The sequence below is a fragment of the Kryptolebias marmoratus genome, linkage group LG17, assembly GCF_001649575.2.
Source record: "Kryptolebias marmoratus isolate JLee-2015 linkage group LG17, ASM164957v2, whole genome shotgun sequence".
NCBI classification, from domain to species: domain Eukaryota; kingdom Metazoa; phylum Chordata; class Actinopteri; order Cyprinodontiformes; family Rivulidae; genus Kryptolebias; species Kryptolebias marmoratus.
In genome coordinates, this window is record NC_051446.1 from 13,833,234 (window position 1) to 13,860,592 (window position 27,359).

Here is a 27,359-nt window from a genome sequence, read left to right on the forward strand (position 1 = left end):
AAGGTTAGGTAAAAGGAGCAAAATGCTAGCTAAAAGTGACAAGGGACTGACTAAAAGCTGCAAATACCGAAACCCTAGCTGAAAATATAAAAAGACTAGATAGAAGCTGTTGGGATTCCTTAATCCCTCTGGGATTTTTAATTGAGAAGAATCAGTCAAACACCAATACTTCAAGTTTAAAGTTCTTTTATTAAACAATAACAGTAAAATAACCAAACAAACAATAATGTAAGAGCCATAATGTTCAGAACTCTGGAGACTTAGCCTGAGAGGTGCCCCCACCCTCATGCAGAAAAAGTCTGAGGCTTTGGCACCTCACGAGGCTTTTTAAAGAAATAAAGATACTTTTCTCCACCCCTGTTGCTGGGTGACATTGGGGAGTAAGATAACAAAACACTGAATTGTATTAATTATGAAATTACAGCATCGCAGTTTTGGCTAGCATAACTATTTTTTTTATCTTGACGGATTACAGCTCAGGCAGAACAGATAAGCTTGTAAAAAAGTTTTCTCCTCATCATCTTTCCTTTTGAGGCCCTGAACAAACACAAAGCACTCTTACAAAGCCTAATACTTTAAAACGCTGAAACTTCGTAAATATGAAGCAAACCTAATAACTTATCAAACAACATGATGTGATTATGTATCAATAAAAATAAGCTATAAAAGATCAAAACCCTTCAAAGCTAAAAGTAGCTGAACAGAAGCTAAAAATTAAGAATAGAAGACAACAACAGCGCCAGCCTGCTGAAGCAACATTTTTGAATGAATTGAAGAGGTCATCATGTACTTTTATGGGGAAAATATTTGTACATTTGTAATATTTGTTAAATATTTTTGAAAAGTATTAAAGTTACAAAAAACAAATGTAAAAGTTTATAAAATTGTGATTTGTGCAAACACAAATCACTATAAAATTTTAAACTAAGGTCCCTCAAAGATCTACCTATGACAGGTAAACTATTAACTGTTTATAGTGTTTCCACAGATCCCCACCTCAAAATGTCTGGAATGTCCCTTTGATAAAGAATATCAAGAAATGTTAAAGATCTATCCATGATCTGAGAGCTTCCCTGACTTTTCCTTTTTTTTTGTCCCATTTTTTTCAGTAAATGGTTTTTTTTTACAGATAAAACCTTTTAATTTTACGTATTTAGCAGTGGAGTTTTTTTTTTTTAAGTGAAAGTTAAGACTGAAGCTTTGCCGGTCTGTTGGACAAGTTGGCGTTCTTTATGTGGACAGTGGACAAACTGTAATGTGGGACTGACAGGCAGCAACATGGCCGTGCCTTTGTCAGCCGTGTCTAACAACATTAATTAGAGACTTGTTGACTTTTGTCTCTCAGCGTTACCTTTAAGTCACGGGACGTAGAAGGTAAGTGAAACTGTCACTGATGGACGGTCTGTTTGTGGCTGTTTAAAATCCACCATAAAGCCTTAAACCTGTTATCATCTCTGTACGTCTGACGAGTTGGTTTGTCCTTCCTCATTTTCTGTTTGAGGCCTGAAACATTTTGGCCCACAAAGTAAAAACACTGTTTTCAAAAAGCTTAGTAGATCCAAGATGTGTGTGGTTAGAAATAAGCCTGGTCCAGGTTTGGCACTTCGCCTTTCTTCTTCTGTTGTTGTAAAACTGAAGGTAACCTGCTGCATGATTGCCTTTGAACTCTCAGCGGTAACGACATTTTAATGTGCTTTCTGTGTTGATGACATTTTAATGCACTTCCTGTCATGTCATGTGTCGAAGTGTTTGTTATATGAGCTCAACAAGCGAACGGGGACCACGGCTGTGAAATTAGATTCATATGTGATTATTTGGACATGTTGAACTCCACCCATTTTCTTATAAAACTAAGTCGGTGGGGAGGAGGAAACCTACATTTAACACTAGTAACTTGTGCCAGCTGTGCCAAGAGTTTGGAGAAAGTGCTCCAGCAAATATGTGCAGAGGAGCTGGAGATGTGGTGTCATTCGGTAAAATCACACACAGTTGCATCAGCCTGTGGGAATCCACACTGATAACAAGAATAGCCTCAAACCTCCAAAAGAACATAAGAATAATAAACAATTTCTGAAGAAATATTGAAAGATCAAACGCAGCTGCTGCCCAAACATCCAAAATAACTTTGTAATAATATAAGCTAAGAAAAATAATTACATTTAGATGTGAGAACTGTATGAAGTAAAAAGAGAACTAAGGTTATAAGAAATGTTTACCCTGCTTCCAGTTGCTCATTATGGTCACCGTGGTAACCACACACCTGTGTCTGTCACTCCCTGACTGTTCAAGACAGGCAGTCAGAAACACAGACTGAAAATAAGGCTCAAACAAGCTGCTGCTGAGCGAAGAACAACAGGTTGGATATTAAAAATTTCTATTTGATGTATGATTTGCATGTTTTATTTCTAAGCTGTACAACAAAATTCAGGACTTTTTCTTTTTTTACCTGAATAGTAATAAGGGTGATTCGGGTTTTATTTGTGTCCCTTAATTAAAAACATTTAGGATCATCAGTCCTGCCTGATGGCTAACACAGAAAAAGAAAATTTGGATTTTATTTTTACTTTGTGCCAAAGTTCCCAACACTGAACGTCGTATCCCACTTAGAATTTTTTTTACATTTTTGATTAAATCATGAGACTTAAAAAGTGGTACAGAATACTCAGATTCAAATTAGAGTAAACAATCAAAACTAACCAAAAATAGAGAAACTGCTGTAATTTAGGAATTTCTTTTTTTATAGTTTGACAAAGATGCTTTGTTTACCTTTTCCATGTTTATAGAGAGGATTTAAAATAGAACAGGGGATCTTCACTCCTGCATCTGTGTTGCATTGAGGTCTCCCAGCCCAGATTAGACCAAGCAAAGCCCTCGGTGCACATTCAACCTGACCCAGTTAAATCCAAAGTGAGCAGAAAGATAGCCCACTTTGATCAACTTGAGACTGTAAGTCTGTGAGGATGACTAGAATGACTACTGACAGGATCTGTGTCTACAGCTGTGCACAAGCTCAGGCCCTCTGTGAGTGGTGTTTAACTTGTTAGACAAACCGTGTTCCTTTTTATTTTGAGCAATCAAGTCCATGTTGAAGTGGTACTGGAAAGGATCAAGCTGGAGCACAGATAAACGGACCGGGATATTAATTGTTAAACAGAGCTGGGAGTAATTCATTTAATAATCCACTTATTGAATGATTAAAAGGGCGACGGTTTCTTTCTTTGATTAGCATCACATGCAGCTGATTAGAAAGCGCCCGCTCATGTTCAGCAGGAGCATTTATAGCCCCACGCTCGGGGGAAAAGCCAGAATCTTTGAGTACACGGTGAATTAGGTGCTGTGACCTGTCAGCAAGGTAAAAGCGGTAGTTCAGATCTTCTGAAGTGGGGATCTGCAGAAAGGTAATAACAATTAATATCTTATTTGTTGTAGATATCTGTTTGAACAGACTCAATTTGGAGAAATGGGGTTTTATTCTGACTGAACTGATGAGCTAAAAGCTAGTCTTAGTGAGGCCTGTTTCAAAGTGCTACCTTAAAACAACTCCAATGACCAAATTTCAGAACGGTGTATGCAAATATCATTTTATAAACCTCCTAGACCAATGTCAATTAGCGTTACGTGATCATTCCGGTCAAAGTTTTATAAAGTTTCTGCCAGAAGTGTTACAACTAGCTGCAAACCACAGATCTATGTGAATACCTGTGTAATGTGAAACTGCCAGTGCTGTAAAAGCTTATAAAACACATGAAGTGCTACAAAGTGTTTGAAGTCAGTCGTTTTAAGATGACAAAACTCTGCACTCTGGAACAAGATAAGACAGCTAAGACAGCTAAGATACTGAAGAGAAGCCCTGAAGATCCCAGGACTCTGGTAGACCTGAGCTTGAAGTGAAAGTGGAAACACCCACGTGGAGAAAATACATCAAACTGGGTGTTTGTTTGTTTTCTTCATTTTTTTAAAATTATATATTGCCCATTTCCCCACGTTTACAGTAAATTATGTTAGGCAGTGCGGCTGTCCTAAAGTTTACAGTAGTTTATTGTACAGTGCACAGCTTTTCTAGCATTTACGGTAATTCCCACGTCCCACTGCAGAGAGAAGCTGCCAGCCCACAGAGAGGTGCAGATCTGAAAATACAAGATTGTGAGTGAAGGAAACTAGCATGGCTGTCACTGAAAGAACATTTAAATATATATATTCTGAATCTTTGCTAGAGCAAATTTTCTTTAGGTGGACCCTGCTGAATTTTAATAGAGCACCACTGATTTAAAGGGTGCTTATTATCCATACAGTACAGTCCCACTTCTCATTCTCAAGTATATCCCTTCCCTCATAAAGTCCTACGTCACAGCACCACCCCCGTGCCTGATGGCTATAACGTAGCACCATTCATACAAAACCCAAGCACCCTCATTCTTCATGTTAGTGACTCATTCCATCCATCCCACGTTGGAGTGTGGCTCGAGTGTTCTTGTTCCCCGTTACTGATGCTATGAAAGAGGCTGACGGGTGGAGACCCAGTCAAAGAGAGGGATATGGAGGACAGATCTTGGCCGCTCCACTTTTGCAGGATGTAAAAGTGGGACAATCTGTTCCTTGGATGATCTCCAATTCTACTTTCCGGGGACCGATACACTGAAAATATATCTATACACAAGCTCTGTCCTACATAAGGAGAAAGTAAGTGTGTGAGAGAGAAAGACAAGAGAAACTGACAAAAAAAAGGAGAAATAATAAGAGCACGTGTTAAACTGACATAGCAGAAGGTCTTTATAGTGCTTTTAAACTTATCCTTATAAATTTCCTTGGACCCTAAGAGGAGGGGATAGTAAGTGAGAACATAAAATTTGAAGTGAGAATATGGTGTAATTTAATAAAAGTAAAGCAGCCGTAAAACTTTGTGGGCAGCCTACATCATTGTACCTTATAATGCAGAAAACCTGAGTTTGACCTCTCATGTTGTTTATGAGCAGTATAAAAAAAACAAAGGCATGCAAAAACCTCCCAGGAGAGCCAAAGATGAATAGAAAGCAGAGGTATCTGTGCCCTTGACAACACTTTCCATCCACTTCTGCTGTTTGACTGCTCAAGGAGAATAATTCATCTCTGTTGTTGTTATCACCGTCGGTCTGTTTCTGACTTCTCATATGTTTTGTTTCATTTTCTCGCTGTCTGAAGACCCACGACTGACTAAATCTATCTAAAACAGACTCTCTGTAGCTTCAGATTAAAAGTGAATCTACAACATTCTTCAATCAGAGCAGCTCTCCAACATCTGATATCTTCTGATGTTCCTCTTTTCTGGTTAACTCGCTGTCGGAGCTCATTAGGGGAGAAATTTAAAACGAATACCTGACACTGTTGAATTATCAAGTAGTATAAAGAATTTCAGTAAAAATGTAGTGATTCTTCCATTTTGCTTCTTTATTTCAGCCTAGACAGCATAAGCTCAGCATGATATTTTGGGTTTGTTTCATTTGTTAATTTACAGCAATTCCTGTATTTCAGGTCTGCAACGCTTTCCAACTAAATTTTAAGTGGGGGCAATGTGAAAAAGATGACTATATGTCTAACAGGTGATGTCAACAGATGTTTTAAATTACAAATTGGTGCAAAAGGCTAAGTCGCTAAGAGCAAAGAGGGACAAAGTGGCTTCAGTTCGACAACAAGCGCAGTTACTTTCTTAAAGAAATGCATCTCACTCGCTGCCTCACAAAGATCTTGATCAATCTGTTAGCCCTTTGAGTATGTATTGTGGAAGACTCTCAGCTGTTGAATCATTTTCTTGGTTTTGTCGTCATCAGACACGCTCCCCAGTCTAATCCAGCTCAACTCACAGCCTTACATTATCAGCTCACCTGTTGCATTAATCACCCTTCACAGTATTGCTGTTATCTTGTTTTGTGTATAGTTTGCAAAACATGTTGTTTCTTTGCCTTAGTTGGACATCTTGTGTGTCTGCAATTCTGACAAAAATAACTACATGCAAACTATAGTATCCTAAAGACCCAACTTTTGGGGGAAAACCTCAGATGGAGGAATAAATGTAGTAACCCGGAGAAGGCTAACAGGACAAATATCTCAAGTTCATACCAATGAAATAAAGCCTTCAGTAAATGTTAGAGATACTGTGATTTTCTTTTTGTTTTGTTTTTTTAACAGAGCCATTTTACCTTTCCTTAATGAGAACTGTAATTATTCAGTTGATCAAACAATCCATAGGGGTGTCATATTGAAGAACATTATCAGTCGTTGAGTTGCAGATCTTCCAAGACAAAGTAAAGTCAAGACTTTTAGAGATGAATGCTAAGACCAAGATATTAGAGCCAAACAAACAAAAAAAATATGGTCCAATCAGAATTATTGTTCAAAACAAAAGAGCTGAGTTAAGGTGGAAAATACTTTCTGCAACCACAAATTGCTGAGAAGCAAGTTACTGGAGGTCTGATTGATTTTAATTCCAATAGCTGTTGCAGTTTTGGGGTAGCTAAATGCTTTTTTTCATATTTTTCTGTTGTTGCATTGCTGTTTTAATTGTCTTTAGCTCTCATCATTGTTTCAGCCTCGGCTCTCCTCCCGTCCTCCTTTTCTCCCGTCACTCTGAAGGCGTCCCTTTATGCAAACTCCAAAATCCATGTTTCTCTCCTGTGTATCCCCGCTATTGGTTTTACATCCCAATTACTTGGCTCCTGTCTCCCCTCAGCCTGTCCCTTCAGTTCCTTTTCTGGTGAATACAACGTTGTTCAATAATTAATGAGTCTTTCTTCATAAATCAGCCGTCTTTATTCCCTCTTGGTGTTCCTGAATGATAGCATTAAAAGCCTTGCGAGTGTTAACAAGCGACTCTTTGTCAGCTTTTAATTAGAAAAGCTTTCTGCTCAAAATGTGATCACTTTTAAGAGTGGAAATCATACTTGCAAATTGACCAAAGGTGAGTCCCAGTGTGAGCTTTCCTTTACTGCTGAATATGGATTTCAGGCCATTGATAAATGAACAGCAGAACAGCTCTTTCTCTGAACTGAAACTCTTGACTTTATTGCTGGAGGTAGAAAAGTTAAATGAAAAAAGTTATATATGTTATGTAGGTTAGAGGTACAGCACACATTTTCTGGTTGTTGTATTTGGTTCTTAATTAAATCACTCTCTGGTCAAAAACCTGATGCTACAAGTTGTTTTTATTAAATCATCCCTTACTTTTATTTTCTTCTTGGTTGGTTTTCTGCCTGCAGTCTTGGAGAATTGATCACAGTCTCTAGTTTACTGTCGCCTATAAATGCTCAACCAGCAGACACACTTCGACCACTGGAACATGAGAAACCAGGCTTAGATCATTCAAACGTGAATGACTTTGTGACAAATATATTTAAAATTTAGCCTCTCTGATAAGAACCAACTGAAGTCTCTGCGTGATGGTAATCTGTGACAGAATGAGTTTAGATATGTGTCCTAAATTAAGTTGTGTCTCTGTGGGTCCCAGCCGTCCATCTGTGTACTCTGGTGTTCATGTATTTCAGACTCCCAACTCATATGATATTCAGATCATCAAACTGCCAGTGAGATACTGGAAGATCCCCCGCGTCATTCACCATCATCAAGGCGGCCATTGGCGATGGTTCAGATCTGCACGAAGGCAAAGCCCTGCAGTCAGACTGAAAAATAACGAAGGACAAAACATTTGCAGGCGCCAGTAAGCACAACCTAAAATGTAGGGAAACAACCACCCTGAAACCCTGTTAGGATCACTTGTGCCAAAGACCTAAAATCATATCAGCCTAGATACTTTTTATAGCTTATTTCAGTTGAGCTAATGTGAAGAATATCCACAGAAGGTGTCTAACGTGAGCAGGCGCACAGGAGTACTACTTTTTCAGGGAGAGATATAACACAGCACTGACGTACTACAAAAAACTATTTAATAGTTTATAATTGCATTAATGGCGCCGTATTCTTTTTATCAGTTGCTGTTAAAATGGTGGAAGGCAGTCAATAATGTTTTTTTTCCTGTGTCTGTGTGCAGTAAGCAAAATATATCTGTTTGTACTTATTGTGTGCACTTCTCTCTTATTTCTGGAAGCCACCTTGAATAGTGTTGACTTCAAAAGTCAACACTATTCAAGATGGCTTCCACAGATAAGCATCCTTAGCAGTTACAAAAATGGCTATAACTCGGTCAATTTGACAGATATTGAGCTATAATTTCCTGTGGTAGTAGCTGAGAGTCATTCACAATACTTTCTCTCAGTGCAAGATCTCACAATATTGTGTGACATTCTGCATTATGGTATTTTTCAAGATTTCATCAAAATAGCTATAACTATACCACAAGATGATCTTAGTTTAAAACCTTGGCATGAAAGATGGCAGGCAACATGTAGTCCTTCGAGAATTGCTAGGCGTTTAATGACAGTACACTATCGCTTGCAGGATATCACCCATTGCCAGGAGAACTATGATCCTGGTTGCAATTAATTGTGCAGTTTTAAAGCAACATCTCCAACAGCACATGGGTCCTCTTTATAGGCTTTCTGCTTCAAATCATAAAGGAAGAAATCTATATGGCGGCACGGAAAATTACCCCTTGAGGTAATTCTCTCCGCTTACTAATACCCAAAAGGGATACACTGTTGTTGCTTTCATAGTGTCCAATCACGTTTTATAATAAAAGATCTTGAGTGTGGTTTTTTTATTGACTTAAATTACTTTGGAATGTTCTTAAAACTACAAATAAAGCAAAGGTTATTTACAGAAATGGGACTTTATAAAAGCTGATTTACTTTATAACTTTATTGTTTCATTATAAATCCCCAAAAATTTGTAAAATGTCCATTTGTCCAATTGTATTGAAGTTGATCTGTAAAGCTTTTCAGCATCCAAGTAGAAGTGAATTCAAAATAACTTGAATTATAGGCCTAGCTTTCCTTGAAGAAATGCACGATTAGAAAAAACTCTCAGCTACTAACACCAAATTTTAGCTCAGTATCTGTAAAACTGACTGAGTTAAAATCAGTTTTGTGTTTGCTAAAGTTGCTGAGCTGCTTCATCAAAATCTGTCCGCTAGTTTATGAGATATTTTGCTAATGCTAATGACAAAAACATTAAGGCCTTTCACCTTCAGCAGCAGGCGACAATAAATCTATTGTTTTTATTATGGATACCGACATTGTCAAAACCTTCAGTAGATGAGAGAATGATATCTCATGACTGAGACATGCAGACATGAATATTTTATACTTCTTAAGAATAATACAAAAAGACAAATCAAAAGGCTTTGTTTAAAATATCATCTCAGAACATGTTTATATCTTCAGTATTTATAGGTGGAGGTTGTCTTTAAAAATGTCAAATCTAGTTGTCAGCCCTGGGCTGTGAGCCAAACATATGGCTACTCCATTACCACAGAGCAGAAGTGATCTTGACCTCATGTGATGGTAAATTGTATCCACCTCACTCCCTTCTGCAAAGAACCTGTGATGCAAATTCACAGAGTTTATATTTAGCCTGTCTTCCATCAGCCTGCTGTTCCCCGGTGCATTCCCAGTGGCTAAATGGGAAATGTGGATCAGCTCTGTGCTAATTCACACATGTGGACTTACTAACATTGCCAGTGGGTAGATCTGCTATTGTTGCACACATTCTAATTTTGTTGAATTTCACTCTGTTAATAAAATAAGAGCTTAATGACCAAAGTTTACTCCGTTCTCTGTCCGTTTTCCACAGCATGTTTCCAAGAATGGAGCCAGTCTCATGGGATAGCCATGTTTTGTCTCCATGACAGCTAGATCACTCAGCCCTCTCTGCAGTGACCCCCTGCACAGCAAAGGATGCTGGGAAATAATGAGCATTTTTATCCTGGTCAGGATGACAAAGATGGGGAGGATGAGGAGGAGGAAGAAGAGCAAAGAAGAGAATGGAGACAAGACGAAGGTCGACACGAGAGGGAGAACGGAGGATTAGAGGGAGAGAAGGAGATGATATCAGTGCGACAATCCTGGGAGGTTAAAAGTGGCGAGGCGGTGAAACCCTCAGCCATTGTGGTTGGCAGACAGAGAGCAGAGCGGCCCCTGAGGCCAGGGAACCCGGAGATCCGGGGCGTCCCTCACATGTCCAATCAGGCCCCACAACATCGACACGCTGCCAACAAGCAGCAGCATCTGGTAGCAGCAAAGAGACGAGCTCTCATGGAACGCAGCATGACTGCAATGGCTCCACTCGAAGACACTTTCCTGACCATGATGGTGTTCCGCATCGGAATCCCAGACATCAATCAAACAGTAGGTGCACCCAGAACATTGTCCACACTCTAATATCTTCAAATCAACTCTTTTCAGTGCCCTATTAGATTGTTTGACACATCATTTAAAGCTGATGTCATTCAAGAGATGAAAGTAAAAAGTTGTAAAAGTTCAACTAATCTGTGAGAAAAAGTTTTCCTTTCAAAGAGGGCACTGACAGGAGGTCTTTCCAAATGAGGAAGTAGTTCAAGCCGAGTCTCTCTGGTATTACTGCCTCAGAGAAAGATGTAGCTTTAATTTGACATGAAGAATTTAAGAACTATTAATTAATATCTCAGTTTACATCAAGGAGATATCTATTTGGCTTAAACGACCTATACTGATCCCTTCTACAGGCACAACTACACATTTGTTTTTTCCTTAAGGAAAATAATTCAGTTCTACCAGTTCATTTGATAATAAATACACAAACCAGCTACAACATTGTAATTACTGACAGGTAAAACTACTGAACACTAGTTATCTTGTAACAGCATAATGTAAGAAACTATATCTTGGCAATCACATGGCTGCCGCCTTCCTGATTACAACCTCAATAACAACAAAGATGGTTTAAACTAAGAAATGGTGCCATTTTTAGCAAAAACAGAATTTGAATTTGATGGCAGGAAGATATCTAAAAAACATTGGGATAGTGCCATGTTTTTCTCTGCGAAGCAGCTCCTCTTCTTTTAACGACAGTCTGTAAACATCTAGGAACTGAGGAGATCAGCTGCCGGAGGTTTGGCAGTGAATGTTGTCCCATTCTGGTCTGATGGAGGATTCTGGCTGTTCAGCAGTCCTGGGTCTTTGCCAGGTTTTTCGTTTCATGATGCATCAAATGTTTTCAGTTGGTCTGGGCTCTACTACAATGAAGCCATGCTACTGTAATGGATGCAGTCTGAGGTTTAGCATTGTCTTGATAAAATATGCAAGACCTTTTTTTTGATAAAGATGTTGTTTGGATGGGGGGATATGTTGTTCTAAAAGCTGTATATACTTTACAGCATCGATGCTGCAGATGTTTAAGCTGCCCAATCTATAGGCACTAATGCACCCCCATACCATCAGAGAGGCAGGTTTTTGAGCTGTGCACTGATAATAGGCCTGACAGTACCTCTCCTCTTTAGAAAGAAGGACACTGTATCCATGGTTTCCAAAGAATGTTTTGAAATTTTGATTTGTCTGACCACAGAACAGTTTTCCTCTTTGCCTCAGTTCATTTTAAACGAGCTTTGGTTCAGAGAAGGCAGCAGCGTTTATGGGTGGTGTTCACATCTTGCTTCTTCTTTGCTTGATAGAGATTTAACCAGCATCTGTGGATGTCAGGGTGAACTGTGTTTACAGACAATAATTTGTGGAAATGTTCCTCTGAGTCCATGCAGTGATGCCCAGAACAGAATCAGACCTGTTTTTAATCCAGCGCCTCCCGAGGGCCCGAAGATTCAGTCTCTCTAAAACGCTCTTCTTATACCCAGTTCTCATACTGACGTGTTGCTCATTAATCTAATTAGTTGCGAAATGCTCCTCCAGCTGTTTCCTATTTGTATCACTTACTTTTACAGCCTGTTGTCTGTCCCATATTTTTTTGAGATGTGTTGCTGCCATCAAAATCTAAATGACCTTGTTTAATTTGAAATTGGTACATTTTGTTACTGTGTTCCACTGTGAATAAAAATATGGGTTTATTAGATGTGCAAATCATTGCATTCTGTTTTTATTTACATTTTACAAGTTTTTTGGACTTGGGGTTGTACTTCTAAAGACATAAACACCCCACAAAGTAAAGAAGCACGCTTGAAGCAGATCGCACAGACCCCCCATCGCACAAACTAGGTGTCTCACATTCGCTCATGTCCCACTTATCGGACACTCCAGGACACCAACGGATGTTCTTTGTCCACATCCTAACTAATCATTGCTGGTTTTGTGTAAAAGGGGAACGTACCTGATCCAAGCTGGTCTCTGCACAGTAGTGACCTTTAAAAAATAAAAAAACACTGGTGAAAGGAAATTTGGTGAAATCACAAACTGAAAATGCAGTGATTTTTTATCTTTATATGAAAGAACCTGTTTTTATTTTGTTTTCACTTTTTTGAGCTTGATTTATCCCAAAGTTATAAACATTTAAAGTCATTTTGCTCCAGAGTGGACTCCAGCATCCGTGTCAAATTAGTTGCTTTAAAGAAGCAAAGGCTGCTCAGTTAAAAGGTTTTATAGCACAGAAAAAGTGCACACGGCTGCATGAGAACATTTACAACTATCCTCCGATCCCAAAACAGAGAAATGTTGACAAGTGTTACACAGACATGAAGAGACAAGAAACTCAAAACGCAGCATCACGTCAGCATCTGCTTTGGGTCACTTGTGGTCATAATTAGGTTCCAAAACTGACGTTAGCATCATTTCGCACTTAGCTGTCAGCTTTGTGGTGGCAGCAGGTGAGAATTCACAAACCCACACAGACACCACATCCATGGTAAGAATCCCCCCTCCCCCTATCTTCTTTTCTCCATTTTCAACTCCCTGAACATGCCAAGCGTTCTACATGTCAGCTAATCTGCCCTCAATATAACAGTAATTGCTAATTATCTAATAGGTTTTTAATGAGTTTGGGGAGAGCTGAGGAGTGAGTGACTCTGGATAAGGAGAAATTCAGTAAGGGTTTTTTTTTTTGTTTCGCAGGCATCACAGTAAGCTCTGCACGAAACTAACAAAACACTCTGCACCTCCGAACCTAAACACGACTAAAGAGAAAGAAAGTGGGTAAATATTAGGCGCTACAGAGACAAAAAGATCTGGTGAATGTGGAAGTAAAGGCGTGTTCCCAATACTTTCTGGGGAAGGGGAGAACAGAGCCAGAAAGAGGCTAATAAGGCAGATTGCTCTGAATAAAACAGAGATACAGAACAAAGTGTCTGTATAACATACTGTATACATTACACCAGTCTTTGCTCTCTCAAAGCTTAGCCTTGCATTCGCTTTCTTTCACACACTCAGCAGAGAAGTACACACACACACTGCACTCACACACTCCCATAAGAATGCACAGATACAAACAAGTGCATCGCAGCTATACGTGTGTGTACGTAAACACACACACCCTCATGTACATCATGTGGTTTTACCTCCTGGGGACCACTAAGACATTGCTACGGCAACGGGTGCCTGCCTCCCTCTAATGAACTGGTTGCCATGCCAATGGAGTTGGCTACACTATCAAACGGCGCAACCTAGTCAGGGCTCAAAGGGGAGAGGGAATGGGGGTTGGTGGTATGAGAGTGTGCTGAGCGGTGCAGTTTTTGAGTACAGTTCTCAGAAATGGAACAATGGCATTGACTTGTACGCCTCATCTAGAGATACTCTGTTTTTTTGTTTGTCAAAGCTGTGTTTTCTGTCAGACCTCTCCTCCAGCTGTAGATTTTAACAAGAGGAAGAAAGAAACAAAAGATCCAGGAAGGAAATTGAGAAATATGAGGAAAAGGGGCAAGTCGCAGTGAAATCGAATTAGGCAAGCCACACACAGAATACATTCGGGGTTGTTTTTCCATCTGGGTGGGCCTCGGGTTTAAACACACAGACAGGCAATGAGAGGAGATTTTCTTTACAAAGCGGTTTGTTCTTTCTACTGTAGGTGGTGTTAATTTAACACGTTCCATTCAGCACAAACGGCAAACATTCATCTCACTGTTGTCATCTGTACTTCTGCATCAGAAGAAGTAAACGCGGTGTGAGAATAAACAACTCAAAATGATGGCGCGAGTTATCATGTTTCCATGAATGTGGCAGGTGATGAAATATTTAAAGGGAAAGCGTTAAAATTCTGCCCACGTCATAGTCTCACGCCTTCGTCCGTCCCTGACAGATGTTAAAACTGTCGTACAGTTTTGATCGTATGATGCACCACACGCTGGAGTGTAGAAAAAAGTGATGCATTGTTAAACTAGGTGCTGCTTTTGTGATCAATCTCTCCTTTTTTTTATAATCACTACATCTGTGAAACCTTTCAAAACAAACAACAGAAATCTGAGAGAAAATAACAAGAGCAACATTAAAAGTTTGTGGGTTGTTTTATAAAGTATTTATCGCCTGCAACCAAGAAACGAAGGGAGGTGATAACGTTTTTTTTATGTTTGTGTGTTCGTCTGTAATTAAAAGATTTATTGTATCAATGGACCAATTTTAGTGAAATTCGCACAAAGTAATAAGATGTGCCTTTACAGCTGCTTAACTTTTAAAGTCAACCCAATTCAACATGGCTGCCATAGCCAACAGACTGAAAAAAACACAAAAATGACTAAAATTCAGTCAATTTTACAGATGTCCTGCTAAAATGTGGTAGATAAGTAGATGAGTAGATGAGAGTGATCCCCAACACATGTTCTGAGCAGTAACAGATAGTGCAAGATTCTATCTGTTAGCAAAATATTTTATGATCCTCTGGACAAATTTTAATATAAATAAAATATAAAATACTTGTATTAGTAAAACAAGAACAATATAGTAATAAAAAAAGAATTTAAAGTAATAAACTTACATGAAGTGTTTTATTTTAGATTAATGGTACATTCATATCCTCATACACATTAGCTCTGGTGTAAATGTAAATTAATTTATTTTGTTCAAGGATTCTTTCATCATACATACTTAGGTTTAAACACATCCTGGTGGCTAATTAAAAGATAAATGAATAAGTCAGCAAATAAACATAAAATCATCCTTTTAGTGAGGTGAGTTACAGCTGGCAAAAAAAAGCTATTTGCCCCTATCTGAGGCACAGAGGAGATTCTACTTCTTTAAAAATGGGTAGATATCCTGTAGTTGGGAAAAACTTATCACTCTATGATAAGAAGGGTCAAATTAATTATGCTGCGTAGAGCAAACAGAACAACTGAGGAAGATGCTGAAATGACTGCTCAGTGCGTTGTTGAAACTGGAAGGATGGTGGAGAACTATCTGAAGCAACGGAGACGTGTTTACATGGTCTGATGAGTCCAGATGGAGGCACCAGCGTAAGAACAGCGATCCTGCCTGGACTGTGAGGGGATGTCAGGATCTCAGCTTGCTTCAGTCCAAAGCACAACACCAGCCTGGATGGGCTGAACAAACAGCTTTTTCTGTCAATACAGAGCTTCCTCCCCGGTGACACAGACGTATTCCATGTTGGCCACACAGGATATCTTTTTATTTTTCAACACACTTGGAGCATTTTAAAGTTGTGTATATATATACTGCTGCATTGCAGTATTTTAAACTCTCATCCTTTTCTTCTAAACCCCCCAACACATTAAAAATTAAAGGCTTAGCAGTCCTTGAAGGAATGCATATCGCCCGCCAAGTTTTAGACTGAGATCAACTTGTGCTGAGAAACGACAGAGTTGTAGCTGTTTGGGTCAAACCTTGTTACGAACAATCTGATGCAATTTTACAAGATGTGTTGGGAATAACTTTCAGCTATTACCACGTCAAATTTTAGCTCAGTATCTGTAAAACTGACTTAAATATGACCATTTTGTGGTGATCATCTTGAATTAAACTGAATACAAAAGTTAATCTGGTGTAGATGTGTATCCAGTCATTACTTCTTACACTCAAGATGGCCACAACTTCAAACTGTACTACTAACATTTTTAAATAAGTGTGCAGTTTCTTGTCAGCAAACTTAACTCAGCTCATATAATTAGTTACCTGACAACTAGCAACCACTGTCTCTCTTTGCTGACAGGTTTGGAAATTATTTGACAAAAAAATCACATAAAAGTGTTGGCTTCAACCCACTGTATCTATAAAACATGTCAGTGAGATGAAGAAGCAGTTTGACCTCTGACTTTCTCGCTGTTTGTCCCTCAGAGGTGTCTCCAGTTTGACCAGGACTGCACGGTGTGGAGCGCGAAGCAGCAGATCATCTTCTCGCTCGGCGAGTCTTTATGGGACGCCTACAACTACGGCCTCTTCCAGCCGGCCGGAGAGGGACGAGACGCCAAATTCCTGGAGGAGGAGCGCCTCCTGAGAGACTACGCACGAACCTTTGAGAAAGGCGTGCCCTACCTCGAAGTATGACCCACACGGATAAACAAGACTGCTATCTTTTGCACCCAAACACAGAGAATCTGGAGTCTGAGTCACATAAAGTAGATGCATTTTAACACATCTGCGTTGTTGTTTTTTCTAATTCAAAATGAAAACTCAATATTGTTTTCTACTTTTGCACAATCAGGAGTAACAGTCCACTCAGGTGATAATTTAACTATTCATTTGTTTACCTAAAAGTGGTCATATTTAAATGTGTAGTCTTGGTATTTCCAGGAAAGTTATAAAAGTTATAACTTCAATATCGCTGTTAAAAGCTGGGGACCTGTTTGAATTGTTAATGGAGGCCGCTTTAGTAACAGAAATATTGCACATTTCATAAAAGTCAGGTGTGTTTTCAATAAGCTGAGCAGCAGCTAAAAAAATCAATCCTGAAAATGTTCATAAATAAGAAATAAAAATGGACTTGTCTTCAACAATTAGAAATTAATGTCTTTTATTAGAATCCTGCACAGCGGAGGAAATGAAGCGATTTAATGAACTCTCCACAAAAACAGAGACTTTATTACATTCTGCATATTACATAATCTGCAAATGACTGTGTGTTATGTTTCTCCCTGCGTTTTGGTAAATGGTTTGTGGAAAACTATCAGTTTCAAGTTTTTCTACTGTAATAGGATTAACTCACAGCGCCCTCTGGTGGTTCAGCTGCTGTTACTGCTTCTATGTCCGGTGGGCCTGTAATAGTAGATCCTGCGCTCAGACTGGTTTCACACCGGATCAGATGTCTACATTCTTATCACGGATTCAGATTTGGACATGTCTATGAAGGAGCCTTGTTACTAAATATAGATCCTCTGAGGAATCGAATGCGCTAAAAGAAAAGTCACACCACAAGTGAGGCGAAGACGAACTTTTAACGTTATACCAGTAATAAAAGGTATTTGTTGTGAGTACGGTAGTTGTCAGCGTTGAAACAAATCCAGCTCTTGCTTTTTGGGATGTTTTTAATGACATCTGCAACCCTGTTTGTCTGTTAGCAAAATATCTCATGAAACACTACACAGATTTTAACTAAGCTCTCAGGAAGGAATCATCAGATGTGCGTCTGCAGCTGATTAACTTTGAGAGTCAACCCTAATTCAAGACGTTAATCCACATTAGCCAACACAAAAATGGCTACAGCTCGGCCAATTTTACAGATAATGAGCTAAAATTTAATTTGGTAGTAGCTGAGATTCATTCACAACACATACTCTGAGCTCTAATAAATCAGGTGAGATCTTTATTTAAAACTTTACTATGCAAGGAGAAGGATAACGCACTGCTTGAAGGAACGCTAGTTTCACTTATTATGTGCTTTTTATTATATGTAGCTACTATATGGGCACTGAATCTATATATTTAGGTATTAGAGATTAAATTTTAACAAATTAATGTAGTCAAGCCTTCTCCCATAAACAAATCTGGCTTATTATTCTAAAGAAATGAATCATGGTGTTATTCCAGCCGGTCTGAGTGGGAGAGAGATTTTCTGGAAGCTGTGAGAGATTGGCTACTGTAAACAAGAATTAAAGAGCTTTTTATGAACTATGGATTTACTACACAAATGTCTCTTGTTGTATTTTTACAGACTGTCACAATAATAAACTGAACAATGCTGTGATATCATTTGCACTTTTAACACAGATTCTTCTCTTTTTTTTTTTGTCCTTAGTTTAGGTACAAAACCAGAGTTTATAAACAAACCAATCTGGATGAAAAGGCTCTGGCTAAACTCAGCACAAAGGTATGGTTTTCAGTTTAACACTATCATTAAAAGCTGTACAGTCTCCATCAGGTTTTCCCATCTTTCCCACGTTCAGGCCAGTCAGAAGAAGTTTCTGGAATACGTTCAGACTGGAGCCATGGAGAAAATGGCCAAAGCCCTTGATAAAGGTTTTGATCCCAATTTTCAGGACCCGGACAATGGAGGTAAGTTTCTCAACACAGCCTCTCAGAGTTAATAGTTGTATTACTATCCAGATAAAAAAAATAAACTGCACCTGTTACCTTGTCATCCTCTCTGCCCCCCCACCCCCGTGGCTCAGAGACCCCGGTGTCTGTGGCCATGCAGTCCGGCCTGTCGGTGGAGGGCATCAGGCTGCTGGTTCTGGGTGGGGCTCACCTGGACTTCAGGAGCAGAGACGGCATGACGGCGCTGCACAAAGCTGTCAGAGCTCACAATCACGGAGGGCTGCTGGTGAGAGCTTCAGTACAAACCTACGCACATGCAGTAAGGGCTGAACATCAAAATCATTTCCACTTGACCTTTAAAAACACTTTTAGCCCAGAGTGCATTTTACAGATATTGAGGTTGAATCAGTCACAGCACATACTCTGAGCATGAGACCTTGCAAAAACAAGATCTTTGCTCTCTATGTCCTGTCAGACTCTTTTGTCCCTCGGCGCGTCTCCGGACTACAAGGACCGCTGTGGCCTGACCCCGCTGTACCACACTGTGCTGACAGGGGGCGACACTTCCTGCTGCGAGACTTTGCTCTACTACAGGGCAAAGCTGGGGACGAGGGACGAGAATGGCTGGGATGAGTGTCACCAGGTAGAGTCACAAAGAAGATCTACTCGAACCGATCAGTCCGCAGACGTGGCTGTCATGGTTTCCTCTCATATTTTTATGTCAGACCTTCTTTAGGCCTGTCTCCATGTTGACTCCAGCAATGCACCATCATTTCTCTGTCACATCTCTGTGGTATTTGTCGTGTACTGTCACCCTCAGACTCCCTCAGCGTTTTCTCACACATTTTCCCTGTCATCCTCACTTGTCTTCTCTCTCCTTCCTCCCCTCCCTCTCTCTGTCCAAAGCCCAGGGATGAAGAGGAGTTTGGAATGGAAGAAATACATAAGGTACCTTTCATCCCACCACCTCATCAGCCGTACTAACCTTACTATAATGCAAATGAACCATTGGGAATGAGGTGGAAGCATTGTTTTCTGAAAAACCTGCCAGAATCTGGGTCATCTCGAGATGAGTCCAGTTCAGAAAGAGCATGGGATAAATGTCTCTTTCTGTCCAATGAATCTGCGGGTGCATTGCCTACGTTCTGTCACTGTGACGTTCTGGTAAATCTGTGCTGCAAGCCAGTTGTCATGGTATTTTATTTTGGTCTTGCTGCTTGATGTTTTCTTTCTTTACTTTCTGTGATATTTTAGTCGCTGCAGAAAATATGAGAAAACCTCACGAGCTGCAGAAGATTCATGTCTGTTGAGTTAAAGTCGGAGCTGCGATACAGTTGACTCTTTCTTTGTGTTGATGTCAGATTTGTATCATGTATGTACAGTGTGTAACCGTGTTCTTCACTTCAACTTCTATCCAAATGTCCTTCCAGTTCTAACCTTTCGTGCATATTTCTTCACATTAAAAGGCTTGTCAGAATGGCCTCGCACAACACTTGGAGCATCTGCTGTTCTATGGAGCAGACACTGCTTCTCAGAACGCCTCAGGGAACACTGCACTTCACATTTCAGCCCTGTACAACAAGGCAAGTGTGGAGAAGATGCCCCTGTGTTCAAATGTCGTCACTATTAAACGGCAATTTGTTTCTTCTAGAGGCGGTAACTTGCCGATTTCTGTCTCCTAATTCAGGAAAGCTGCATCCGAGTTCTTCTGTACAGGGGAGCAAATAAGGAGGCAAAGAATAAGCACGGTCAGACCCCTTTTCAGGTAAATGGATCAAAGGACTTTTTGGACACATTTTTAACATTTTTTATCATGTATTTGAATGGCATTTTAAGCGTAAAAAAAACACAAGAAAAAGTTTCATTTTACTCTGTTTGCAGGTAGCTGTTTTGTCTGGTCACTTTGAAGTTGGCGAGATCATCAAAAACCACAAAGATCTGGACATCGGTAAGCTTTCCTGTCAGAGTCTGCTCTGAATGGGGGCTTTAAGTGTTAGAATCACTTCCAAACACATACCTGCTCTGTTTGTTCCCTCATTTCTCATGTAGTCACTCTAATAATCTCTGTTCCTTTCTATTCTAACTTCATTCGATCCTCCCCCTCCTCCTCCTAACTTTTGGTACACCTGACCTCTGTTCCTTCAATCTAAATCTCCCCATCATGCGTCACATCAGTTCCCTTCCTGGAATCGCCAAAGTTCGTTGCCAGGCGAAAGGACAGTGCCCACACGCTGCCTCTTCCTTTGCTTCATTCCCACCCCCTGCTGCGTGCCAACAGTGATAACACCATGACCCAGTCTGACCCGCTGGCCCTCCCCAACAAGTCCGCCACTAACCCCAACCCTGGACAGGTACAGACCACCTTCAGCTCACCAGCGGATCTTTGTGTTGTCAGATTTGACTCCTGCATGAGTTTCTCTCGTTTCTGCAGGGCCAGCGCAGGGCCTCCATAGGCGTCCGAAGCTCCAGCAGTCCCAGAACTCGCACACGCTCCCCTTCCAGAGGGAGGGGGGGCCAAAGTGATACAGAGGAGCGGCACCGGCAGCCAAGAGGCAGACAGGGGTAACGTTTCTGTGTACATTTATACTTTAATAAAAGGCTAACACCACTGGAGTTAAAATAGGTTCTTTATATCAACCATAACAGCCTGCAGTACAAAACTAACCAATAAAGAGAGAGGGATTTAATGTGATTGGTTTAGATTGATGGCTCCCAAAGTTGGGGTTGGGGCCCCACTGTGGGTCATGAAACTCTTAGTGGGGGTCTTCAGATAATCTCCAGATATCAACTTATATTTTAAAAATGTTGCTTTTTTGTGGCATATCTTCACCATAATTAACACACAGTTGTCATGAATCTATAAAAATGTTATTGCTGTTGTTAAGACCATTTGTGTTGTCAGTTTGGTCATAAGCTTTTCCCAGATCAATTTATGGGTTGGAAGCTAAAAGGTTTGGGGACCTCTGGTTTAGATAAAACGAACTCAACAGGAGAAAAAAAACAAACTAACCCTAAATCAGGTTCTTGACCTGTTGCTTAAGCTACTGTGTAATGTGTCAGTGACAGTAGGGTGAGGGAAGTTGTGAACTTTAATTAGAAACCATTTTATTGGCAAAGAAGCACATGAAGTCACCATGACTGAGAGTTAGAGACGGTTCACCAGAACTATGACTCATTATCAGACTGGTTACAGGACGAAAACTGCGATTGTTCTTCTTCTCATCTGTTAATGAAGACTAATGACCAGTTCTGTTTTTTTTTTTTTTAAAAAAGCCTGTAACATGACTACTTTAAAAATTATACTGAGGATCAGGACTCTTTTAGCCTTTTTCTCAAGGGAGCAACATTGCAAAATATTGTACGCTCTGAGGCTGTGATACTGCTGATAAAAATAAAGTGAAGTTTATGTAGTTGTCCTCTGTTGCACAAAAGACAATAAAATATTGTATAAATGCAATTGATTTCTGTGAATTTAGACAGAAATTTTATGAATTACATCTTTTTGTCATGCATACAGTCATTAATAAATGCATATATAAATGTTTAAGAACTCATTGGGCATAGATTTATGAGGACATACTGTTAATTCTTCAATTAAGCAAAATGAGTACATTATCCAAGGTACAAGATTTGCACTCACAGTTTAAAGAACGTGTAGCATTGGCATTTGTATGTATATATATATATATATATATATATATATATATATATATATATATATTAACACTGAAATAATTTACATAATAAAATGGAAATGCCTAATTGGGTAAAACTTTGCTTTAAGATATATATGTACTGAGTACATTTTTGTTTATGGTCATTCTGGGTCTCTATAGATTAATCTTTAAGGAAATAAAAATGTCCGAAACAAATTCTATCCTGTTTTCATACACAGATGATGATAAATTTAAGTTTAATGTTAAGTTTTTGGGACCAGTTGAGAACTAAAACCTCTGCTGATGATATCTTAAACGTTAATTATAAATAGACAAAATGTAGATGAATGTATTGTTTATTTACTCTGTCCACATAATTTATCTTTAAGTATTTTGACTTAAAATTTTGAGCAGCGTGATAATGCCGATAGCTGCCCTTTAAACAAAACGCTACAGAAATTAAACAGGCTGTGGTATTGCGGATCGATGCCTATAGCAGACAATATTACCATCTCACTCAAACAGATTCTGATTTTGGTGCTTCACAGCAAACAGGAGCCAACAATAAGAAACTCAGAGCTTTTTTTGTTTCGTTTCAGTTTTATGTCTTCCTGTATCGCAGCAACGGTTTCCTCTTGTACTTCCAATGTAGAGCTTTGCTTCATGATGCAAAACAATTTGGGTTTGTCATGATGACATTTGAAATGTCAGTAACTAGCGGTTTGTTGGGGAATAACAGACATCATGAAACAGAATTACATATACTGACTAGTCAGAATGATGTTAAAGATGAGAAATGTTCTGAATACTGAGTGCTAGACACTTTAATAGAAGATTGCAGCATGACTGATAAGTATGACTCAGCCACTAAATGTCAGTGGTGTAGCCTGACGAGCTGGATGTCACCAGTTTTGTTTGTTGCAGCGCACAACTAATGCCACGCTTTGAGAAAAGACTTCTTCTCCCTCCACAGCGCGACCTCAGCAGGCAGCAGTGGGGGCCAGATGAAGCGAATGTACAGCGCGGTGCCGGGGCGGGTGTACGTGGCCACTCGTGCCCACTCTGCTGGTGGAGATAAGGAGCTCTCACTGAACAAAGGGGACAAAGTTAAAGGTGAGCAAAGACAACGTTCCTGCATGGCCAGATGTAAGAATATGAGTCTGACCTCAGCTGGTGGGAGAGGATTTGTGTGCACTGGTTCAGATTATTTCAATATTCTGCATGTGACTTGTAATTTTATGGCACCTGTAATGAAATTTATTGGTGCAGGATTGCTTGTGTGAAGTGTAAATTTAAAAAAATAGAGAAAATATTTAAGAGTTGAGTGACCATGTGTCGCACCTTGTGTGGAACACCTTATTTTCATGTGTAGTCTGACAGTGATGTTGCACATTTTGTCTTCAAACAGCTCTGCAGGAAAGAGCATTTTCTAATATTCTGCATCTGTTCTGAGGTTGTGAACAAAGCAGGGAAAACTTGTCCGATGTCCGACAAGTGAATTTTGTAGAAACTTCTATAAAGAAGGAATGAAGCCTCAATTATTGGATTTCGACAGAAATCAGAACTTCTTGTCAGACAGATAATGTGAAGCGGCAAAAATAGGTAGTTGTTACTCTGCAGCACTAAGATAGCTTAAAAAATACAAGACATTCAAAACAATGTAAGTAAGCCATTGATAGGAGTATATTCATTCAGAATGCAGAGTATATGTATTTTAACATCTGTGGACCCGGTCATGTCAGGAGTTGGTGACTTGTTGAAGCTAGATGCAGACTCAGGCGTGAGACAGGAGCTAGTGATGAGCACCGTGGCTCCCAACTCCTTTAGAGCCGTCTGGGAAAAAAGACAGAGGTAGAACCAAGAGAGTCAAAACAGTCGGCTCTTTTTATTGAGCTGAGCTGACTGATCCAGATCCCAGAAAAGAGCCATCATTCCCATCACCAGCAGAAGGACGACCGTCAGGAGCTTTAATAGCTAAATTGAAGGCAAAACCAGGCTAATAGAGAAGTCCTGAACACAGCAGAGGTGGGTTAACAAAAACAATAAGAGTGTGGGAACACCAGGAGTATAAGAACTGGGCCAGGTGATTGTTAAGTAGAAACAGGCAAGGAATTGAACACCAGGGAAACCGAGGAGCACAATGAGCACAGAAACCAAAACTCAGAAAGCCACAAAACCAAAAAACAGGCAGACTAAAAACACAAAACTAACCCAGAACCCCTGAGAGCACGATGAGTAAACATAACATTTTACAACTGATTCATTCTTTATACTCACACTTTGACTCATTTTTATTTATATCAATAAAACTAATCATTTTTGATAAATGCTCTTCTTTAAGTAAGGATTGTCAGATTTGTTTGAATTCACATTATATGATGGACAGTTTCACTCAAACAAAAAACACTCTTGTTGAAGAAATGCAAATCTATCAAACTGAGACAGCATGACTCAAATGACAAAAAAATGGCTCAATAAAAACACATCCTGGTTCATTCAACAAGTGATTAAACATTTTCTTTCAGGTCAGCAGCAAAGAAGTCGAGTCAGTCCTGAAAGATTATTTTGATCTAACCTTCGTGTTACTTTGAAACAATGTGAAAATAATTAGTATAAATGTGTGGAAATTTGTAATGATGCTCTTTTTTTCGTTAAATAAGTTCTTTTTTAAGGGTTAGAGTTATAGAAGGTTAATAATACCAAATCATTTAACAAAGCTAAACATATTTCTGTCAGTCAAGTTTGTGTCTTAGTTGTTTTTTGACTTTATATCCAAGCAGAAGTTTGTCTCCTTGTGTCTACATCTATTTGCTGCATGTATCTGTCTGTTCATACCGGATCTCTGCCTTTCCCAGTGTTAAGTATAGGAGAGGGGGGATACTGGGAGGGAACCGTGAAAGGACGCACTGGCTGGTTCCCTTCAGACTGTGTGCAGGAGCTGCCGGCTCCCAGCAAGGAAAAAGGTACGATAACAGATCCCTTTATGATTATATTTTAAACCATGATTTGTTTTTGGGGTTTTGCCCCTTTTAATAGGAATTTATTAGATGAGGGAGCATTTGGATTGGTTGCTCTAGGCAGACAAGTTTGTTCTTATAATAACACTTTTTTCACAGTAATGAAAAAAATCGTTGTGAATATTATATCCCATATCTGTCAATACATCACCCCTGCATGTTGCAGATTCTATTTACCCAACATATTACAAACATCAATTCACCACCAGGCTCCTCTACAGCAGGCCGTCCAGCACAGCCGTTCATGTTTCATGCACTAAAGCAAACCATGTGCCTCGCCAGTAACATAAGAATACGGTGTAAATATCAAACGCTTCCACCAAGCGGCTGGGAGTTTTAATTGGACACACGTCTCACCTGGATGTGCGTTTCAGAGACGCGCGGTGAGAAGGCCAAGAGGAAGCTGTTCCGTAACGTCACCGTAGGAGCGTACGACGGCAACGACGGCCCCAGGTAAGGAAACCTGAGGTGACTCTTCTGCTCTGTTGCAGCCAGAGCACAAGAAAAGCATATTAAAGGAGGACATGAGATCAACTAATGTTGAGCAATGAGCTGTAAAAATAATGTCATGCAATATTGTCATCTCTTGTGTATTCTCATGTGACCTGTTAGTGCTTGGAGTGTGTGCTGTGAATGACTCTCAGCTACAACCACACCAAATTTTAGCTCAATATCTGTCAAATTGACTGAGTTATAGCTATTTTCATGATTGCTAAGATTACTTTGCTGTGACGGTCATCTTGAATCGGGTTGACTCCAAAAGTTATTAGTTATGGATGTTCATCTGATGATTACTTTCTGAAAATTTCATTTACGACAGGCAAATTAACACTCACAGACGCGTGCAAAAACATTACCGCTCCACCTTTGCCTTCAGCAGCAGGCGATTAAAAAGGCAAATACCAGGTGTTGGGTTGTCACGTATGATGGATTTGGAGAATAAAGACAGATCTGACTGTCACGGCTGTTTTGACAGTTTTGTTTCTTACTGTTAAAGCAAGAGGCCAGCCAGGCAGGAGAAAATATTTGACACATCTTTGTTTTAGGCTCTGGTGTGTGTACCTGCTGCCTTAACCCATCCATTGTGGCTTCACGTCTTCCTGCGTGACACACGTGTTTGTGTTCAGCTGATCCTGAGCAACGCTTTGTACCCTATTGTCGTGAACACGTCAGCGTCTGAAAGAACAAAGAGCAGCCATGTCATTTTCAGGCCGGTCCCTTTTGACTCCAGCACACCAACACACTTGTCTCTGTGATACTTTCATCTGTGCGCTGCTGTTTCCTCTCTCGATGCTCATATTACCGGGACACAATATTGTTGTAATAAAAGGTATAGAGGGGAGTTTTTTGTTTTTTTCTCCTCTCATATGTGGAAGCTTTGAGCAGCTGTGATGAGTGTTATGAAGCTATGCATCTTGTTTGGAGAGAGCATGTGTGTGTGTGTGTGTGTGTGTGTGTGTGTGTGTATATATACATCATCCTCTTGATGAGTCACGAGGAGGCTGAAGCGGTGGTTAGATCCTTAGGGCCAGTGAGAAGGACTTAGCAGTTGCTTTGGTTTTGCAGCTGATATTTTGCTGCATTGATTTCAGTCACTTTAATGCAGCTGTGCTGAAAGAACCAACCGCAGCTTACAGCATCTGTGCTGAAGTTGGTTGAGCCGCTGAAGGCAAAACGGAGATAATATTTTTGCCCGTGTCTCATCTGCCTGTAGCGTTGGCAAACTACTGGGCAGAATAAAACTCTGGCAAAATAATCATTGGATGTACGTCTACAACTGATTACCTTTTGGAGCCAACCCCATTCAAGATGGCCACCACAGCTAAGTGATCTTATGAATCACAAAAATGACTAGAACTCGGCTAACTTTACAGATATTGAGCTAAAGGTTTGTGTGGTAGTAGCTGAGAGTCATTCCCAACACATTGAATGAGCACTAATTGATCACACACTGAGTCAGCTCTGTCTGTCTGTTAGCAAAATATCTCATGAACCACTTAACAGATTTTAATGAAACTTTTAAAAAAGTAATCATTGGATGCTTGTCTACATGTGGTTAGGTTTTGGATCTAATCCAATCCAAGATGGCTGCCACAGCCAACTGAATTTAGGAAACACAAATGTAGCTGTAACTCAGCCAAATTTACAGATATTGAGCTAAAATTAGTTATGGTAGTAGTTGAGTATTGTCCCCAACACATACTATGAGCAAACTGCATTGCATGACATATTTTATTAAATATTTGCATTAACAGTTTGTTTTAACACTGACTGTCTGTTAGCAAAATATCTCCCAAACCACTGGGTGGATTTTAATGAAACTCTTAGAGAGCAGTCATTGGACATACGTCTACAAGTGGTTCGCTTTTGGAATCAACATGACTCAAGATGGCCGCCACAGCTAATCAACCTTAGAAAACACAAATAAG

The 27,359-nt window shown here is 39.7% G+C and overlaps 1 protein-coding gene across 1 annotated transcript in view; it reads left to right on the forward strand.

Annotated features, from left to right (window-relative positions):
• Window positions 1-27,359, forward strand: part of LOC108237215 (SH3 and multiple ankyrin repeat domains protein 1) — a 46,553-nt gene that overhangs the window by 3,437 nt on the left and 15,757 nt on the right. The window contains exons 2-15 of the mRNA XM_037981027.1: window positions 9,718-10,271; window positions 16,122-16,325; window positions 18,019-18,090; window positions 18,167-18,275; window positions 18,392-18,543; window positions 18,733-18,900; window positions 19,724-19,840; window positions 19,945-20,022; window positions 20,139-20,205; window positions 20,433-20,608; window positions 20,689-20,819; window positions 22,887-23,026; window positions 24,769-24,876; window positions 25,305-25,383. Coding sequence (XP_037836955.1) covers window positions 9,822-10,271; window positions 16,122-16,325; window positions 18,019-18,090; window positions 18,167-18,275; window positions 18,392-18,543; window positions 18,733-18,900; window positions 19,724-19,840; window positions 19,945-20,022; window positions 20,139-20,205; window positions 20,433-20,608; window positions 20,689-20,819; window positions 22,887-23,026; window positions 24,769-24,876; window positions 25,305-25,383 — 2,051 coding nt within the window. The 5' untranslated portion in view covers window positions 9,718-9,821. The remainder of the gene's footprint in view (window positions 1-9,717; window positions 10,272-16,121; window positions 16,326-18,018; window positions 18,091-18,166; window positions 18,276-18,391; window positions 18,544-18,732; window positions 18,901-19,723; window positions 19,841-19,944; window positions 20,023-20,138; window positions 20,206-20,432; window positions 20,609-20,688; window positions 20,820-22,886; window positions 23,027-24,768; window positions 24,877-25,304; window positions 25,384-27,359) is intronic.